We start from the raw sequence: 21675 nt of genomic DNA on the forward strand, positions 1-21675 counted from the left end.
TGAAGAAAATTTTGACCAGTCCCAAGTAGGAGGTGAACGCATGGACACGTTGTTTTGTTAGGCTTTAACTAAAACTATCTGTTATTTTAATATTTTCATTTAAGGCAAAAATCCATAATCACATTTCTAATTTTTACTGGATACTGTTTATCATGTATTGGCAATAAAATTAGACTGCTGAACAATATTTGTACTTATATAGCACAAATTGCCCTTATTTTTATTTAGGCCTCAGGAAAGGATTTTTACAGCAGTCCCAAGGTGTCCCCAGATGGCAAGAAGATTGCTTGGGTTCAGTGGTCCCATCCCAACATGGTAAGACTTTATGGTGCTGGAAATGTTAGTAACATAACATGGTATTTAAGCTGTTTGTAACATTGAGGGACCACACCATTAATATGTAATTTGCTTACAATTTGTCAAAAATCTGTTAATAACATTATGTTATAATTTAAATGTAATAATGTTTAAAATCTGTTAAAAATGTACTTTATAAAGGGAACATTCACTTAAGTTGGACTACATCATCAAATTCACAATGTGATAATGAACCATCTTATGTAGAGGAATATTATATAGATCTTCTTTTAATTAAGCAGCTGGCTATACTTTGTTTTTGAAATGGAGGCAGACAATCAGCTGGTTGTACTGTTTAATAAAGTTGATAGCTTGAACCATTATTTGACATTTTTTGTGTTTCCATGTGGTTTTATATTTGTGTCCCTGGTATGTGTTTGTATTTTATGGTCTACATTTCAGCCTTGGGATTCTACAGAGCTGATGGTTGCAGAGTTAACTGAATCCGGTGATGGCGTCAAAGAGGACTCTGTCAAATTGGTAGGAACATCTAGTACATTGACTTATTGAAAAACATATCAAAACAGCCTTTGCAGATTTTTTTTGTCAAAGCAACTTTAAGTATTGTAATGACTCTATGTTTTCGTACACTTAAAAATATTTTATTTTTTTCGTGTCCGAAAACTTAGATAAAAAAAATATTCCCAAAATACAGGTGTCCGAAAACTTAGAGTCGAAAATTGTAGTGTCCGAAAATAGCGTCAATTGTATCAACGACTACTGGTAATAGCACGCGCTTGTAAAATACCATGCCATATATTATAAATTACAGTTATATATATTTGCACTCCATTTTAAATAATTTTAAATGCTTAATTTATTTGACAGAAAGTTACTACAAGGTTGCACTTTGACCAACGAGTTCAAAGATGAGCATGTGATGTACCGATACCCGCTAGTATGAACCTGTAATTAACACAATAAAAAAGCAAACTATTAATTCTTTGTTTGTTCATTTCCGATAGTTGTTGTCTAACCAGTGATTCATTTTGAAAACTACATCAATGAGTCCCTGGGACTGGCATATTTTGAATCAATGGGTCCAAACTGAAAACAATGGGTCCCAGATTGTGTATTTGTAAATTCGCTACAAATAATCTACTTAACATGATACGCCTTAGCCAGGGGCTCTTTTATGCAATTTAAAAGCTAAAAAAAGAAATAGGTTTATAGAAAGTCAAATCTTTATTTGTTTTTTTCTTTAAATAACAAACAGTGAAACATATATCATCTTAAACAGAGAACTTTTAACTTATTTAACAATTTGGACTGACTAGAGTTTTAATAAATTGGAGGACTAGTGTTAATAATTTTTTGGTCAAAATTATCCCTTTCAAACAGTGTGACAAAAGACAATATCTTCTTTGGTCAAAAGGTTTAAACCTTCAATAAATATTTAGTGTAACAACACTCATTCTGTATTTAAGGTGTATAGCCTTCTCGCCTTGTTTTTTCTTCAAACAGGGAGAGCTTTTTCCATAAATTCATCCCTGACAAAATTGCACAACTTCACTCTCATAAGTTTGTCTTGGTTTCATACAGTTAAACTGTTCCTGAATTTGGTCAAGACCTTATTCTGTACATAAAAACCCCTCTCACATCCTGCAGTATGAACAGCAGAAGTTTGTGTTGTGATATGTACTTACATTCTACGTTGCATAGGACGGAATGCTGTACGATCTGCATCACTATTATGTATGTACCGTATACAAATAAAAAATGCTATTTATTTCAGAACTTACTCATTTTTAATTGTCACTTTAGAAAAAACAACAATGATCAATTAATCCAAAAAATTATAATAACATCGCTTTACAATATAACTGTCTGCGCTCACAACAGACGAACACAAAATGTGTTTTCCGCCGTTTATTCTTCACATTGAACCACACTGAGCGAGTTTAAATTGTTGAGGATCAATTTTGAAAAACTTTTTGGATGGCATTTTCTGTTTACCGTCCGGGACAACAAAATTAAACGTCCAATGAACTTTTAATAAAACGCCGTAACTGATTGGATAATTGATATATTTCAACCAATCAAAATACGCGTATTACATTCTGAATGTAGTAATGTTACTTCCGTTCTACTTTTCAAAACAGTGTTAACATGTGTTTCGCTTATCTTCACGAATCGAACTCTGTATGATGCACAACTTTGACGATGTTGAAAATCGGACTTTTTAAACAATGCGTCCCGAGTACGCATATGTTTGAGAATGATGCGTCTCCAGAAAAAAACGTGCGTCTGGCACGCGGGACGCACATCAAAATGAATCACTGTCTAACACCATCCATTGTTCGTTAAACTTGCAATAGTGTGCATCACATTTTGAAGCGTTTAGTAATTGTCACAGTTATTTTACTGAGAAGGGGTAGTATCATTGTGGCAGATAATTGAACTGTTAATTGGCACTACCCCTGGTAATTGTCATAACGATTATGCTATCTAGCGAAACCCTTGTTTAATACCACTTTTCAAGGTTATTTACCCAATAATGCAAATGTAATTTTCTGTTGCCCTTAGGCATGCACCTGCCATGTTTTATGATGTTAATCTGGTTGTAAAACCCCATGATCAAAGTGTCATTAGATATCGAAAACAGGACGGAAATTTGGTAAAATAGCGCTGTAAAATACACTGTCTGAAAACTTAGAGACATTAATTATGGACGAAAACTCGTTTGTCCGAAAATTAAGAGTCACGAAAAATAATTATTTTTTCTAAAAAAAGCGGTGTCCGAAAACTTAGAGTGTCCGAAAACATAGAGTAATTACGGTAAAAAAACCCAAAAACAATGGAAACACGTAGTTGAAAAGCATTAAACAGCTCCATATATTGGTCAGTGTTAACCTCCTTCTTGTAAGATTTGTGACACATACATTTCTGTTACTTGTTTTCAATGCATTTACTGCAAATCAAACACTTGTATGTCAAAGAAACTCTTAAGTTGATTTTTAGCTCGGCCGTTTTTGGAGAAAACCCGGGGTATTGTCATAGCCAGCTCGTCCGCCGTCCGGGTTATGCTAAAACCTTTAAATTGGCTCTAAAATCAAAGTGCTTCCACCTACAACTTTGAAACTTTATATTTAGCTGCACCTTGATGAGTTCTACATGCCACACCCATTTTTGGGTCACTAGGTCAAAGGTCAAGGTCACTGTGACCTCTAATATAAAAAAACAACAAAAAACTTCTGACAAGCTTTCATTTATTCAAAACTGCAACTGCAGCCAAGAGTTTGAACCCGCTATGCGGTGCTCTTGTTTTGTTAAATAATTGTACACCATTCAGTATTATTCATTCACAGGTTGCTGGTGGTAATGGTACAAGTGTTATGCATCCTTCATGGACCACAGACGATGAGCTCCTCTACATCAGTGACATCACGGATTGGTGGAACCTGTACCATGTGACCGGTTCAGGAGAACACGTCAACCTGATACCCCGCAGTGTGGAGTGTGGTGGACCTCACTGGGTGTTTGGGGATACACCATACATGGTTGATCCCCAAGGAAATGGGGACATTGTGACCGTGTATGGCTCAGTGAGTGAACGTGATTATATCATATTGTGTTTTTTATGTCCCCAACCACTATAGTGGGGGACAGATTGTTTTTGCCCTGTCTGTTGGTTTGTTGCTTTGGTGCTTTGTTTGTTTGCGCCAACTTTAACATTTGCCATAACTTTTGCAGTATTGAAGATAGCAACTTGATATTTTGGCATGCTTGTGTATCTCATGGAGCTGCACATTTTGAGTGGTGAAAGGTCAAGGTCATCCTTCAAGGCCAAAGGTCAAATATATGGGTCAAAATCGCTTATTTAATGTACAATTTTGCAATATTGAAGATAGCAACTTGATATTTGGCATGCATGTGTATCTCATGGAGCTGCACATTTTGAGTGGTGAAAGGTCAGGGTCATCCTTCAAGGTGAAATGTCAAATATATGAAGACATAGTGTTTCACAAACACATCTTGTTTTCTATCTTTGTTATGCAGCCTTTGGTCTCTCAATTTGTGAGAAATGAGTAGCAAAATTCTGAAAGAAATTAGTAGGGAACTTATCAAACTTCTGAAAAAACAAGTTTCAAACTCTTTGAAGCTGTAAAAACTTGACCAACAAGCTTCTCAAACTTCTGACTTGTGAACTTCTCAAAACTGTAAAGAACAGCCATTATCTGTATAAGAAGGAAAAGGAAAAACAGCCCTGTCAAATAAGGATTTGTTTGTTATACTATAATGTATTTGATACACAATAAAACCTTTTTCATTTAAAGAAAAACATCCCTTTATAGAAATCTTATCAGTTTGTCGCTTATGAATCTAATGAAATATCACCACAAGAGCCCTTCTTAATGGCAATAATTATAAAGGGCACAAAGCACTATTTGGCCTTTGAAAGGGCATAATGGTTATGCAACAAAAAGCATTGCATGGTGGGATGATAATAAGGCCTTGATAACTCACCCAAAGAAAGACAACAAAAAGTAAACAACAAATACTTATAAGTTATAACTCAAAATAACAAGGTTTTTGTCAAATTTTTACTACATATTAACTTTTAAATCAGGAAATGGGAGTGTACAACTTGAAGAGTGGTCAATACCATGTGATAGACACTGGCTTCACCAGCCACAACTATGTGAATGTTGCTGGCAATGGTATGGTGTACTGTGTGGCCGGCAGTCCGACCAGGTTCAGCTGTGTGGTAGAAATCAACAAGGACACTGGCAAGGTATAACAATGTATAACTATTTTATGTTGATAGTTTTGTTGCCTAGTCATCATAAAAGTTTAGTTTTATTTTAACTGTTTTTCAACTAATTGTAAACCAGCCCTTTTTTCATGTTAAAAATAAATATGGATCCCCGTTTTTGGAAACCCTTTTCTTCATGGAAATACCTTTGTTTTAAGCTCGTCTGTGCACAAAATAATGTACTGAGGGTTGGCTTTTGGGATTGCCTTATGTCCATAGTACGTCATGCATAGTCTGTTGTGTGAAGTCCTTTTCAGATTCTCCGCATTTTCAAGCCTTTTATGTTTGGAAAGAAATTAGGTGGTGTTGATACCTGTTTCTGGATTCTGTTAATTACATTTGTGCCAAAAAAGTCAGGACACATCAATTTAAGTTTGTAAATGAAGTCTGATAACAATTTTTTGGCAAGCATGTAATTGTATTAAAGAAAAATCACCATATAAAGTCTGTTAAAGATTACTAAAACGGCAGTCAGTTGTCTTTCTACATCATCATACAATAAGATAATATTTAATGTCCCTCTGGACAATAATGTATACGGTAATAAATGTAACAAGTTTTCACTCATTTCAATTCTTATAAAAGTATAACCAAATCATTTTATCATTGAGGTAACATCAACAATGACTTCTGATTTTTCTGATCTTTTCTCAGGTGACAATTCTACGTGAATCAAAGACCCTGGGGCTGGACAAAGGCTACTACAGCATTCCCACGGAGATTAAGTGGCAGACGACAGAGGGTGATGAGGCTTTTGGCTACTTCTACCCTCCAACAAACAAGGATTTTGATGCTCCAGGTCAGTTATGATGTGATGAGCTGTAGGATGTACATAACATGTACAATTTTGTATTTGTTATTAATAATGAAATATATTTATGGATTATTATGATGCTCCATCGCTCAAAGAGTTTGTATCAATTTCTTTTTTCGGAAAATTTGGTCAGGGAAATAAGAAATAATGGTGCAGTAGATGATTATCAAAATAGAACAAGCAGTTTACTATTTCCTCTATGTTGTATTATGTACGATATTAAAGGTTAACATAGTCTGGCTAGTACATGTAATAAAGGAAGGATAAAACTGTACTTTGGAGATATATTTGTCCTGCACTTCTGAGTACAAAGAGTTAATTGATGTAAGTGTGCATTGTGTTTTACTAATGCTTGATTTCTTAATGTGTCATTATTTTTATGAGCACATTATTGATATTTGTCCATCATAACTTGCATAAGATTTCATGAGGGTTTATTCTATTGTAAGTACACCTGTTAACATGATCATCTTTTCAGGTAAATAGTATTGGAAGTATTTTCATAAAATTTGACTATGTGCCTTGTTTGTTTATGCACATTTGTTCCTTCTGTTGACTTCTCAAATAATGAAGTATCTCTGCCCAAAATATTTTATTGAAAACTTAAGTTGAGTGTCTGATAAACTTCAAGCAATATGTCTGGAAGAAAAAAATCTTAAATCAAGGACTGAGTTATACTTTATTTATATATTTATGTAGACTTAAGGTAAGCATCTGGAAAAACAAAATCAACTAATGGGAATATTTCAACAAAAAGCTTATATTGGCATCATATATTTAGGCCGCGCTTTGCAAAAAAAGGGTTTAATGCATGTGTGTAAAGTATCATCCCAGATTAGCCTGTGCAGTTCGCAGAGACTAATTAGGGACCACACATTCTGCTTTTATGATATTTTTTTTTAAAGAAAGTCTCTTCTTAGCAAAAATATAATTTAGGCGGAAAAAGTCGTCCCTCATGTGTGCACAGGCTAATTTGGGACATTACGCACATGTATTAAGCCCCCTTTTCACAGAGCACGGCCCATTTATAAAAATCACACCCTCACCATTTCACTGTATGCCCTAGCTGGCAAAGATCTTTGCTGGCCAAACAACAACAAACAAACAATGAGTCAAACAACACTTCAACCAAGAAGAGCTCTGTGAAAAGGGGGTTTATCCATGTGCGTAAAGTGTTGTCCCAGATTAGCCTGCGCAGTCTGCACAGTCTAATCAGGGAGAACACTTCGCCTCAACTGTATTTTTGCTAAGAACAGACTTTCTTTAAACAGAAAATATCATAAAAGGGGAAAGTGTCCTTCCTGATTAGCTTGTGCGGACTGCATTAGGTATTGACATCACAAAAAATTGAATCATTTCGTTGTTCACATTCCAGAGGGCACTCTACCGCCCCTGCTGGTGAAGAACCATGGTGGTCCCACTAGCCAGGCCTCCAACATATTGAACCTGAAGATCCAGTACTTCACAAGTCGAGGGTTTGCAGTCCTGGATGTCAACTACAGGGGAAGCACAGGCTATGGCAAGACATATAGGAACAGGCTGGAGAAAAAGTATGAGTGCTTAGTGTGGTTTTCGATATTTTCAAGACTTAATTACTCTGCCATTTGCCAGATAAGTCATTAGCAACAAAAAAGGAAAAAGGGTAAAAAATGTATTTTGCTACACCTTGGTCATCATGAAATACAACATTACATCGAAAATGAGAATAATTTCTATGTAAAAAAGTCAATCTGGCTTAAGAAATTGTTCAACTGGGTGGAAGAAGGTATTTGGATTACTTAAAACTGATAAGTTATGGATATTAGTTTAAACCTTTTGTTTTAGCTGGATTGCAAATAGAAAGCCTAAGGTTTTTTTGAAACGCTCTCTAGTCCCTTTCCTGGGACTAGAACCAGTACTTGGTGTCTATTGGGGAAATCTAAAGAATGCTCCCCCATTGGGGATCAAACCCGTGACCTCCACTAGGCCGACATAGTATCCACTACACCACTGCAATTTGGATATTACATTTATAGATACCGAAAGGTGCACTTTTATTTTTTGAAAGTGTGCAATACTTTTTTTATTCTTAGAAGAAATATACCCACAGTACAACAAGAAAGGTCTACTGGTAAGTGACATTTTTGAAGAAACATATAGGACCTTGTCTTTTGTAGTATTGTGGGTATACAGGTAACCTTAATAATTTTATTTAATTTATTATTTTAAATCTTAACAAAATTATGGATTTGAAAGTTATCAATTAGTGAATACATGTTGACAGAAAAACATACTTGCTACTGGCTGTCTTGCTGTTTTTATTATCCTTTATTACCATACTAGCCAGACTATGTTTAGCGTTAATGTCGTCATAATACAACATAGAGAAAATAGTAAATTGCTTGTTCTATTTTTAAAATCATCTACTGCACTATTATAACCCTGACCAAATTTTCAGAAAAAATATTACTGATACAAATTCTGTGAACAATTGAATAGCATAATAATGCATAAATATTTGCTTTATAAATAATAAATGCGAAATTGTAAATGTTATAATTTTGAATGACTTTTAGTTGGGGCGTACTGGATTTGGATGATTCTTGTACAGGGGCTACGTTCTTGGCTGACACAGGCAAAGTTGACGGAGAGAAGTTGTGTATTGATGGGGGATCAGCTGGCGGCTACACCACGTTAGCAGCTCTAGCTTTCAGAGATGTGTTCAAATCAGGTTTTATATATGTCTTAATCACTATTGATCTAATCTTGCTACTCTTAAGAAATAATATCCTTTACCACTTCTAATTCAGATTTTAACACAGAAAAAACATTTGTTTTGTTTGTACACCCTTTGTAAAAGATGGCTTATAGTGTTCCAGCTGTCTGTGTAATGATATCATTGCCATTGCCTTCATAACTTATCTTAAATTTATTGATATTTTAATTAATTTACACCCATATAAACCATCATAATACAACAGTTAGCATGAAAAAAAACTCTCTTATTCCTGTATCACCCATAACTTTGCCATGTATTGATGGATTTTAAAATAACTATTTTAAGAGTAATAAGGGTCTTTCTACCATAGAGTTTTAGGGGTCAAATCTTATATTGAAAAATCACATGTTAGCCATATTAACTTTTTGAGTTATTGATGGATTTTAAAATTATTTGGCACCAATGCAAATAATCACAAGAAGACATGTACATCAAATATGTACCATAAATAGCAATAATTACAAAACTACTTTACTTTCAAGCGCTTACAAATGTTAATGTACCAAAGACGTTAAAACATAGACTAAAAAGTTTTTGTTGTTTGCCCCATGCAAATGATGATTGGTACATATAGAGTTTATCCTGTCTGTAATTAGGAATGTTATGCAGGTGTACATATGTTCTTACTTTATACTGATTATAACTTTGTTACAATTTCTAATAACTTTTCAAAATTTCAAGCACAGTAATACCATATTTCTTGTTGAAAGGTGCATATGTAAGTGTATGGTTCTACAATTCCCATTATACCACTTATGCATGTGTTTGATTCTACACAACATGTTGATCATATGAGCCTCGTTCTGGGAAAATGGGGCTTAATGCATGTGTGTAAAGTGTCATCCCAGATAAGCCTGTGCAGTCTGAACAGGCTTATCAGGGAATTTTTTTTTCACCTAAACTGGATTTTCATTAAGGAGAAAAATACCATTAAAAAAACAGAAAGTGTCTTCCCTGATTAGCCAACTGCACAGGCTAACAAGGACTACACTAAACACATGCATTAAGCCCTGTTTTCCCAGAACAATGCGTAAACTATTGCAGGTGTCAGTCACTATGGAGTGGCGGACCTAGAGGCCCTGGCAGGGGATACACACAAGTTTGAAAGCCGTTATCTTGACAATCTAATTGGCCCATATGTCACCGACGCAGACAAACAAGTGTACAAGGACAGGTCCCCCATTCACTTTGTCCACCAACTGTCATGTTCTCTCGCCTTATTCCAGGGAAGTGAGGATAAGGTAAGCGCTCTTGTGCTACATTGTTAATTATTACAAGTATTTGATTAACAACTATTTATATATAGAATCTTAAAATACAGCAAAAAATGAGGAAGAGAGTGTTTATATGATAAATGTGTGTTATATTATTAAAGCTCAATATCACAGACACTCTAGTCCATTTCCTGGGAAGAACCAGTACTTTGTATCTATGGACGAGATCTTGATTACAGGCCCAGTGTATAGATTGTACCCAGTCTTTCTTAATCGCTCTCAATCGCTAGGTGGATACATTATCAATTGAACAATCTTTACCGTCTTATTGCGGTCTCCCCATGTTAGTGTTCACTTGAACTGTTTATTTCTAAAATAAGACCAATTTATTTTATGCTTTCCGATGGTTTATAGAGAAATATCAGTGAATTAAAAGTGATAATTTCACTGTTTCAAACAGTGAAAATTATCAGTGAAAATTATCGATAATTTTCACTGTTTACTGTGAAATGACGTATTTTTTTAAACGAAATGACGTCACTATCCCAGCGAAATTCTTTAGTTAAACTCTTTAACAATGTATATAAACTGTAAAAAAGCATAAAATAAAAAGGAAATTTGTTGGATTCGGTCAAATATCAATTTTAATTCACTCGTGATCTTAGAAAATATATATTTTCTATGATCACTCGTAAAATCGATAATCCACCGAATCCAACAAATATCCTCTATGTTACTTTCCACATTTTTAAAATGTACTGGAATAATGTAGACAATACATATTCTGACATTACAATCTAAGCCAAACATGACATTTTGGAACTTCTAAGATTGCTGGTAACATGTAACTGCAGGTTTCTGTGGTGAAACAGATAAGGTGTTAGCCATAATCCAGATGGTCACTGATTAATCTTTTAAATGAGATCTTTTCAAAGACCCACAATACTGTTTCTCCTTTGGAAACTTAGTTAAGAGTGTTTCAATTCAATGGAGATTATATTATATATAAAGGTTAAAAGTAACATAGTTTAGATGAATTTGATTACCCCAGTATATAAAAACAGTTTGATAAAATATTTCCCTTTCCCTGTCAAAAGCAAAGTGAAAATGGTGAAAGTATCTGGAAGGCTTTTCAGGTTTTCTGTTGTTTGCTTCTCATCAGTATCTAAGGGATGGAAATTAAGCCTTTAAAACTTGAATCTGGTAAGGAACATCTAAATTCTATTTGATTTCTAAGGGAGTACAAAAGCATCACAATGCGTATCTGAGTGGTAACGGGTTAGTTAATATATGTATATATTGTAAATATCAATGTGAATGTTGTTTTCTAGATAGTGCCACCCAATCAGGCTGAGATGATGTATAAGGCAGTGAAAGCCAAGGGGCTTCCCACCATGTATGTCCTCTTCCCAGGTAGGAATAACTGCACTGCGACAATGGTCCAAAAGCTTTATTCTATGTTGTTTTGACAGCCACATCTGTCCAGAGATGCAAGCTTTTCAGATAAAGAACAAGAATGTCTTCATTTTTGTTTACATGAAACATTCCGATTTGCCAGCATTTTTTTTTCTTATATTAAGTTATGCTTGTGCCATTTTGAATTTTCCTATTTTTGATAAGATCACTTTTTACCTCTTAATTATAATAACATGACTATAACAATCTTACTATTTGAGTCGTATTCTGAGAAAACTGGGCATAATGCATGTGCATAAAGTGTCGTCCCAGATTAGCCTGCGCAGTCCACACAGGCTAATGAGGGACGACACTTTCCGCCTAAATTAGATTTTTGCTAAGAAGAGACTTTATTTAAATGAAAAAATGTCATAAAAGCGGAAAGTGTCGTCCCTGATTAGCCTGTGCGGACTGCACAGGCTAATCTAGTAACACACTTTACGCACATGATTGGTCATTGTCGGCTCAGATTGGTCATTGTCGGCTCAGGTACTACTTAAATGTACTCCAGGTACTCTTAAGTATGCTTAAATGTACCTCGGTATGGAAAATATACTTAAACGTACCAGGGAATTCTATTGCTAAATTGCTCTTTTTTTTTCAAATTAATAATGTTCATATTTATGTCAATAATAACTCTTATTCAAAAATAATGTTGAGGCAGGTTTTGTTCAAAGAGAATTTTGTTTCGTATTCTGTAGCGCATTGCACAAAATCGGATTTTGGGGAGGAATAAAACTTTGGTACAGTCTAAATTAGCCGGGTACATTTAAGTATATTTTCCATACCGGGGATACATTTAAGTATACTTAAGAGCATCCGGGATACATTTTAGTATACTTAAGAGCACCCGGGATACATTTAAGTATACTTAAGAGTACCTGGTATACATTTTAGTATACCTAAGAGTACCTGGTATACATTTAAGTATACCTAAGAGTACCTGGGATACATTTGAGTATACCTAAGAGCACCCAGGATACATTTAAGTATACTTAAGAGCACCTGGTATACATTTTAGTATACCTAAGAGTACCTGGGATACATTTGAGTATACCTAAGAGTACCGGGGTACATTTAAGGTGTTCCCTGTGCCAACAATTACCAATCAAGCAGAAGACAGCAACTCTAATTTATTCTAATTACTGTTCATTTTTCCAGGTGAGCAGCATGGTTTCCGTAAGGCAGAAAACATTCAGACTGCTCTCGACGGAGAGTTCTATTTCTTCTCCAAGGTGTTTGGATTTGAGCCGGCAGATAAGCACATAAATGTAAGTGATTCACATGCTGGCCATGTTAATTCAACGAAAGTTAATGGATCCATTCTTTTTAATACATTTTACAGCTACAAGACAGCTGCGGTAAAAAATAAATTATCTGGAAAAGATGGACATGTGAATAAAAGAATTCATTATAATGATGCATTTGAAATACATGAAAAAGGTCAATATTTGTCAGCAGAAAAAGCGACCATTAACACAACGTTCACATTAAGATAGCATAAAGACTAAAAGCTGCATCAATAGAAAGTAAAAAAAAACTGAATTCAGGATACCAAGACTGATTTGTTTACTTCTGTAAATCTATTGATATAAATTGTATTTGTATTAAAGTTTAATCAGCTGGTTAAATTATGTGCACTTTCAGTGCAATGTTGCCTGGAAAGGCTTCATTATGTTAACTCTTTAAGTGCTGGAACCAAATTTTGAAGGCCTTTGCAAATCCTTTGGATCCAGATGAGACGCCACAGAACGTGGCGTCTCATCAGGATCCAAACTGTTTGCTATTCTGATAGTATTCTTTGAAAAAAATAAAGAAAATGCTAATTTTAGAAATTCAGCAAACCACATTTTAGCAGAAGACAAATTTCCCAGCATGCAAAGGGTTAATACTATTTGATCCGTGCTCTGTGAAGAGGGGATTTAATGCATGTGCTTAAAGTGTCATCCCAGATTAGCCTGTGTAGTCTGCACAGGCTAATCTGGGACGACACTTTCCGCTTTTATGATATTTTTGGTGAAAGTAGGTCTCTTCTTATTAAAAAAGCAAGTTTAGGCGGAAAGTGTTATTCCTGATTAGCCTGTGTCGACTACACAGGCTTATCTGGGACGACACTTTACACACATGCATTAAGCCCCTTTTTTACAGTGCACGGCTCATTTGTATTCTTTCAGCTTCCCATTGATAACCTGAAATGAAGAATGCTGAAGGCCAACTCATTGGGCTGATTATTTGCTGTATACCAACTTACTTACCGTTCTCATATAATGATGATGGTCAACAGAAGAAGACTTGCAGGAACAATTGAAAATGTTCTTATACCAAAACCCATGATAAGAAAGAACAGAGAGTTTTAAAAGGTGCAAGAAGCAAACTTTTTTGTTGTTTGTGTACATTATAATTTCTTTTTGTGATTATAGATCTATCTAGTTGATTGTTATATAATACACAGTAAAGTCAAGTGTGTAATGCATGCGTTTTCAAGTGGATAGTCTCAATAGGACCATATATAAATGTTGAGCAAGCATAATAATATACCAATAATATACCATAATCAGCATTTTATTTGAAAGCAAAATTGATCTCTCTATAAATTATGTTATTAATATTTTATATATAATTTTACCTTTGTATGTTAATTTGATTATTACAAATATTTAACGCATGGTATCGATTGTTTTGCTGTTGAAATGTTTTATGATTTAATGTTTTATGATTTATGTAGGCCCATGTATGCATAATAATTATATTACAGAATATATACATTATCATTACTTGTGTTTATGTGTATTAACAATATATCAACTATTTTATTAAATAATTCAAACAAAATTAAAGTCACTAACTAGATCCCAAAGAAATGTTTGAGTACCTGCATACATGAACAATAGCTTATTGATCAACTTTGGTTACTAACGAGTAGTTTAGTTTCATGACTTTCAATTATATATTTAATCTGATGCATTCTGCCCATTCGGTACCAGTGCTCTCGAGTTGAAGTTAATCAAAGCGCTGAAGGCACTACAGTTGTTTGCTCTTTGAACGTATTTAATATTCCTGCAGTCACCGGACATGAAGGTCGACTTTTGAACACCAATTTAATTTACTTTTTATTGTCTACAGTGGTGAGATTTTGAAAAATAAGGAAAATGACATTGATAAACAATCTCTCATAACTTCATGCAAGGTTCTCACAAACTCCACTTATGATTACAAAGATGAAACAAAGAAATTCAACGTATATCTAAGTTGGCGCTCAGGAAAAGTCTGTAAGTGTAACTAAGAATGAACCACACCATAATTCTAATAATTAATGTATTGGTATTAACAAGCTTTGTATTAAATTCTCGATCAAACAAAATTAATAAATATTAAATATGTTTAGCCTGAAATTAAATGCTTCATTTAATGTGTTTACATTTCATTTTTATTCATTTTTATGTACTGACATTAACGCGTAACTCCTGTACTCTACCGTCACCAATATTTTTATGAACGAACCATCTACTGTAATGTTAATTCGTAAATTAATGTATTTTTATGCCCCCCTTCGAAGAAGAGGGGGTATATTGCTTTGCACATCTCGATCTGTCGGTCGGTCTGTTGGTCCGTCCACCAGATGGTTTCCGGATGATAACTCAAGAATGCTTAGGCCTAGGATCATGAAACTTCATAGGTACATTGAGGTCACTAGGTCAAAGGTCAAGGTCACAGTGACCCGAAATAGTAAAATGGTTTCCGGATGGTAACTCAAGAACGCTTTTGCCTAGGGTCATGAAACTTGATAGGTAGATTAATCATGATTTGCAGATGACCCCTATTGATTTTCAGGTCACTAGGTCAAAGGTCAAGGTCACAGTGACCCAAAATAGTAAAATAGTTTCTGGATGATAACTCAAGAACGCTTATGCCTAGGATCATGAAACTTAATAAGTAGATTGATAATGACTGGCAGATGAACCCTATTGATTTTCAGGTCACTAGGTCAAAGGTCAAGGTCACGGTGACCCGAAATAGTAAAATGGTTTCCGGATGACAACTCAAGAACGCTTATGCCTAGGATCATGAAACTTCATAGGTACATTGATCATGACTCACAGATGACCCATATTGATTTTCAGGTCACTAGGTAAAAGGTCAAGGTCACGGTGACCCGAAATAGTAAAATGGTTTCCGGATGATAACTCAGGAACGCTTATTCCTAGGATCATGAAACTTGATAGGTAGATTGATCATGGCTCGCAGTTGACCCCTATTGATTTTCAGGTCACTATATCATAGGTCAAGGTCACGGTGTACCGAAGTAGTAAAATGGTTTTCGGATGATAACTCAAGAACGGTTATGGCTACGATCATGAAACTTCATAGGTACATTGATCATTACTCGCAGATGACCCCTGTAGATTTTGAGGTCACTAGGTCAAAGGTCAAGGTCATGGTGACCCAAAATAGTGAAATGGTTTCCGGATGATAACTCAAGAACGCTTATGCCTAGGATCATGAACATTCATAGGTACATTGATCATGACTCGCAGATGACCCCTATTGATTTTCAGGTCACTAGGTCAAAGGTCAAGGTCACAGTGACCCGAAATAGTAAAATGGTTTCTGGATGATAACTGAAGAATGCTTATGCCGAGGATCATGAAACTTGATAGGTAGATTGATCATGACTCGCAGATGACCCCTATTGATTTTCAGGTCACTAGGTCAAAGGTCTAGGTTACGGTGACCCGAAATAGTAAAATGGTTTCCGGATGATAACTCAAGAACACTTATGGCAAGGATCATGAAACTTCATAGGTAAATTGATCATGACTGGCAGATGACCCCTATTGATTATCAGGTCACTAGGTCAAACGGAGAGCCCATATGGGGGGCATGCATGTTTTACAAACAGCCCTTGTTTTCTATAGTTTCAATAGATCAATACTTTTAATTGTGTTCATTTATTCCGATTTATATTTTTATACCCCCATTACTATTAGTAATGGGGGCTATATAGGAGTCACTTTGTCGGTCTGTTGGTTGGTCGGTCTGTCGGTCTGTCCCGAAATTTCATCCGATCTTCACCAAACTTGGTCACAAGTTGTATCTTGATGATGTATAGGTCAAGTTTGAATATGGGTCATGCTGGGTCAAAAACTAGGTCACGGGGTCACTTAGTGTGTTTTAAACCGAAAGTTTGTCCAGACCATAACTATGTCATTTATCGTTAGATTTTAAAATCATTTGGCAAATTTATTTGCCTTCATGGGACGGTGTGTCGCGCGAAAGAATTACATCAATATCTCGAAGGTCAAGGTCACACTTTGAGTTAAAGATTTAAATGGCCATAAATGAGCTTGTCTGGGCAATAACTATGTCGTTCTCTGTGAGATTTTAAAATCATTTGGCATATTTGTTCACAATCATTGGACGGTGTGTCGCGCGAAAGAATAACGTCGATATCTCCAAGGTCAAGGTCACACTTTGAGTTAAAAGGTCAAAAATGGCATAAATGAACTTGTCCAGGCCATAACTATGTCATTCATTGTGAGATTTTAAAATCATTTGGCATATTTGTTCACAATCATTGGACTGTGTGTCGCGCAAAAGAATTACGTCGATAACTCCAAGGTCAAGGTCACATTTTGAGTTCAAAGGTAAAAAATGGCCATAAATGAGCTTGTCCGGGCCATTACTATGTTGTTCATTGTGAGATTTTAAAATCATTTGGCACATTTGTTCACCATTATTGGACGGTTTGTCGCGCGAAAAAATTACATCAATATCTGCAACGTCAAGGTCACACTGTGAGTTCAAAGGTAAAAAATGGCCATAAATGATCTTGTCCGGGCCATAACTATGTCATTTATTGTGAGATTTTAAAAATACCAGCATGCAAAATAGTCTGTGTCAATGCGGCACTTGGGAGTTAGGTATTCGCAATCGAAATCAAGTTTTGATCCAAATAGAATAGTGCATGATGGCAGATGACACATTTATGTGCACTGGTAGACAATTAATGACAGAACATGTCTGGTTGCCCTTAAAAGGACAAGGTTACTCTGCAAAGGGAGTGCTGAAAATTAAAGAAGATCTTCTTCCCGCTCCTCGCGCACTATGCTGCTTGTATGGCCTCTAGACGACACAGGCTGTCGACTCGAACGCCAGAACGGTTTCCACAGCCCATTGAGCGAACTGGGTACCGCCGACCTTCGACACTTCCATTATCTTCATAGGCCATCACCTCGAAATCCTGGCCTGTATCTCTACCACGCTCGTCCTCTACGCTGCCAGTTCCTCTGTACCCGTCCCTCTTCCTGTGATGAAGTGAAACCGTTTTTTTTCCTACTGACAATTACCATTCTGCTAAGCGATCCTTCCAAATTATGGGATTCAGATAAGTCAGCAGGAAAGAACGTCCGGGTCGAGGGATGACGGTACTCGCTTGATTTACAGAGTCGCCTTTCGGAGTCTTCAAGAAAATCTGTGAGCGACTCTCCCCCCGATCGCGACTCTCCTCCCGATCGCTACGTGCATTCTTCAGCTGCTGACCGAGCTCTGTTAAACTAATGAATACTATATCATTTATAGAGTTACCTTGATTTTTTGTACAATCGCCTTTTTCTTTTACATGTTCAACTATAATCGCGAGCTGACAGATTCAATGCCATTGGCAATTTTGTCGATCGGAAACGCTTAAATATATTCTCGTGACTTTGAAATAGAGTTTGAAAAATACGCTTTAAATAATTTAATTAAACACATATGGCATAAGACCTATTTTCGCATGACGCGAATCTATAAAAATGTCTATGTTTCATATAAATGGAACATTTTTGCACAATACTTTTCGATAGGATGTTAAAGCCAAACTGTGTTATTTATACCGAATTGGCAAATTTCGGTAGCGTTTCAGTCTTTCAAGAACGACTTCCATACAGACTGAAGATTACGGCAAACATTTGTGGTTAGATAATGAAACGATTTTATGAAACTATATTTTTTGGTAGTGTGTGTGTCTCATCTTTAAAGCAATAATGTGATATCAACGTTTATCGATAGTCCATTGTGTCTTTCCCGGACGATTTAGTACCGAGCCAAAATGCAAAGTATTATTTTAACATATATCAAACACACAATAATATCGAAAATGGTCAACCCAAGCAGTTTTGTTGTTTTCTGTTGAGTTTTAGCGAACGTTGATAAATAATTTCCGATTGTCACGAATCCTCCCTCCAATGAACTGCGTTTTACTTATAATTCTAAAACAATAACGAAATGGAATTCATATGAATATTAAAGTAAAACGTTATTCTTTTAATATATTTTTTTAACCTTTACGTTTTCTTCCGTTTATCTGATAAAGAATCGGCCGATATTAATTAAGGTTGGTAACTAATAACCTCAACTGCACACGTGAATGTGTGAATTTCAAAGTTCATTTATAAGTCCTGCTGCAGATTTCACAGCCGGATCAGATTGCCCCCCCCCAGTAGAACTCCAAGAAATCAGTCCACAGTCAAGCGCTTTCAACGAAGTTACGCAATAAACAAGCGTAACCTTATACTATTGTGTTGTTATAACTTTCCCCACTACACTTGTTTATCTTTTCCCGCATCTATTAATATTATATATATATATATATATATATATATATATATATATATATATATATATATATATATATATATTTCGAGGGGTTAGAGCCAGAACGTAATAAGTCCATTTTTCAAATAGTGGAGAAAAACGCAAAAGAAGGTTTGACAAACTACAACTTTTATTTGAATATGAATATTAGCATAATATTATGTTACAATATTTGGTAAAGTATTGTTATGGCATTATAAACATATCATAGAATTGCATACAATATTTAATGCCTTTGTATTCAAAATAGCACTTACTTCATTATGGCATAAAGGTAAAACATATATATTTTCTGTGTGCCACTATGTTAAGTGCACTTGGTGCTACTTAGCATAAGAATAGTACCCTGCTTTTCCTATGCCATACAGGTCGAAGTGCCCTTAAGGCAAAACAGCCCTGTGCTATGCATCTATTTTGAGAGACTGAACGAAACAGGTGCACTTAGCACAAGTTCATATTAATATTCATAATACGAGATATTATTATACAGAAGTACATCATTATTTCCTTTTGCATTCTAGATTTTAACAGGACATACACATGTAACAATACATATATTTCAATCAGTATGGACTTGTTTGTCTCCAACCTTCACAATGGAAGAAAGTCAAGATTCAGATTTTCTATTCCACATTTGAATCTTCACTTTCTTCCATTGTATCTGGTTCTGGAAGACTGTCCCTAGTTGTCTTATCAGATGGAATATCCTTGAAATACTGGTCATATTCTGAAGGAATTATTCATCAGAGCAAAGTGATGGCAGGTCGTTTTTCTTTGCTACTGTAATTGGAAGTTTGGCATCATACAAGGGTTTTAAGTCACATTTTATAGAAAGTCCTTTCCTAGAGGATTTAAGTTGCACACACTGAAAACTGGTGTCATCGAAACTGCTCTTAAAAAACACACGCCCCGGATCACTTTTTTGCAGTTTTATCCATGTTATTTTTGTCAATAAAACGTTTTGTCCACTTACATTTACAACGTTGAACGGTAGCACATATTTAGCTACATGCTTGATATCTAAAACGTCATAGTATTTAATCGGCACTACAACATACGGATTTCTTTTTCGTGCAACCTTCACATTTTTTTCTCACTGGCTTGGTAGATATACCGATGTACGTTTCTTTGCTCGTTCTATCGAAGCATGTACACTATCACAACTCCATCTGGGTATGTCCACTTTCTAAATACTTTTGTTCAATAGTGTCTCAATGTTTTTACATTTCTCTTAAGCATGCATCAATGCAACAGTAACAACCCTATTTCGATTTTGACCACAACAACAGTCAGAATAAAAACAGACACTCTCTACTGTGATAGGAAGAGATTTCATGTAAGTCAAAAGACAAGTTCCTTCTTCACAAGAGCCCCGTTTTCCTTCAGTTTCAATCCACAAAAACCATGTCGAACTTGCGTTTTGTAAATAATAAAGGGAAAGATTTAACAATTGAGCTTTCTTTTATAATAAACTTTACTCACAAGAGAACATGGAATCGGTAAGTCAAATGTTGCAACATGGTATGACTTGTCTTGTTTTGCACGAGACTTATCCAACTTCTTTTCATCTCTAGCTCTGTTTTTTCTTTTGATATGGTATTCAAAAACAATTTTCAAATCGGTGGTTAGCTCGCCTGCTATCTCCTTATTTCTATAGACAGCGCACGTCTGAAACGGGTCCTTCTTGGTTATGTGGAATGAATAGTTAAACTCCTCGCAGAAAATTGTACGATACATTGAACTTGATATGTATTGCCTGCCCGTTTCTTTACAGTTTTCTTTGTATAATTAATACAATTTACTAATATTTAAATCAGATCGTAGAAAACGCCTTTTTGTGTCTTTGCGTGTGTAATGTGCTTCTACAGTAGGATATGATTCTATATGATTACGAACATCTATGATTGCATCTAGGGTTTTGTTATGGACGTGTGCTTTCCACGCCTGTCAAAGGACGCAAATGTTCCTGAAGATAGTGATTTCAGTGCTGTATCTATCATTCTGCCACCAATAGCTAACGTCTTCTGGAAGAAAGCTTTGCAAACACATTTCGTATCTAAGTTATATACTCTGGAAATAGCTCTGCGCTTTGATGAGTTTGTCCTTACACGACTCGGCATATCCCCCGTTAATGGCAATTTTAAAATATTGAAAACAATCCCTGAATTATGTGAATATGAATGAAGTTGGATAAACATAATTCCGATCAGACTATAATATTTAAAACCTTGTTTACTCATTGTCTGGTATAAAAATAGTAACATAGGTTTTAACTCAAATTCCTCATGCATAATACTAGTATGGTTACTTTGTTAAAAATTATTATAATATGTGTATTATAAACTGGTAGGAGGGAAACTTATGTTTGTTCTCCATTTCATGTGCGTGAATTACATTTTGAACTTGAGTAAAATACCTCCTTTTTATACCATTCGACCCTAAAATATTGACTGATTGTGTTCATAAATGTAGCATTATTTGTGTTAAATTATATTTGTATGTTTCTTATTGGCTTTTGTGGCCTGTCCTTCATTAAAATATATAAAAAACCTATGTGGTAACAGTGATACATGCGTAGTAAAGTATAACACCATGATGTGCGTGATGCTATTCGAGACTTAAAGTAGACGTAACTATTACTCTAAAAGAGATTGACAGGATGTCACATGCTGAGAAACATGCTGAT

General features: G+C 35.3%; 1 protein-coding gene across 2 annotated transcripts in view; it reads left to right on the plus strand.

Annotated features, from left to right (window-relative positions):
• LOC127875392 (uncharacterized peptidase YuxL-like) overlaps positions 1–14128 on the plus strand; it is a 59448-nt gene extending 45320 nt beyond the window's left edge. For both annotated transcript variants that reach the window (XM_052420446.1, XM_052420445.1), the window contains exons 4-14: positions 229–315; positions 760–837; positions 3666–3902; positions 4928–5092; positions 5768–5912; positions 7303–7477; positions 8483–8637; positions 9730–9926; positions 11231–11312; positions 12516–12625; positions 13529–14128. In XM_052420446.1, coding sequence (XP_052276406.1) covers positions 229–315; positions 760–837; positions 3666–3902; positions 4928–5092; positions 5768–5912; positions 7303–7477; positions 8483–8637; positions 9730–9926; positions 11231–11312; positions 12516–12625; positions 13529–13552 — 1455 coding nt within the window. In that variant the 3' untranslated portion in view covers positions 13553–14128. The remainder of the gene's footprint in view (positions 1–228; positions 316–759; positions 838–3665; positions 3903–4927; positions 5093–5767; positions 5913–7302; positions 7478–8482; positions 8638–9729; positions 9927–11230; positions 11313–12515; positions 12626–13528) is intronic.
• The last annotated feature ends 7547 nt before the right edge of the window (positions 14129–21675 follow it).

Source organism: Dreissena polymorpha, chromosome 3 (assembly GCF_020536995.1).
Source record: "Dreissena polymorpha isolate Duluth1 chromosome 3, UMN_Dpol_1.0, whole genome shotgun sequence".
Classification (NCBI taxonomy): Eukaryota; Metazoa; Mollusca; class Bivalvia; order Myida; family Dreissenidae; genus Dreissena; species Dreissena polymorpha.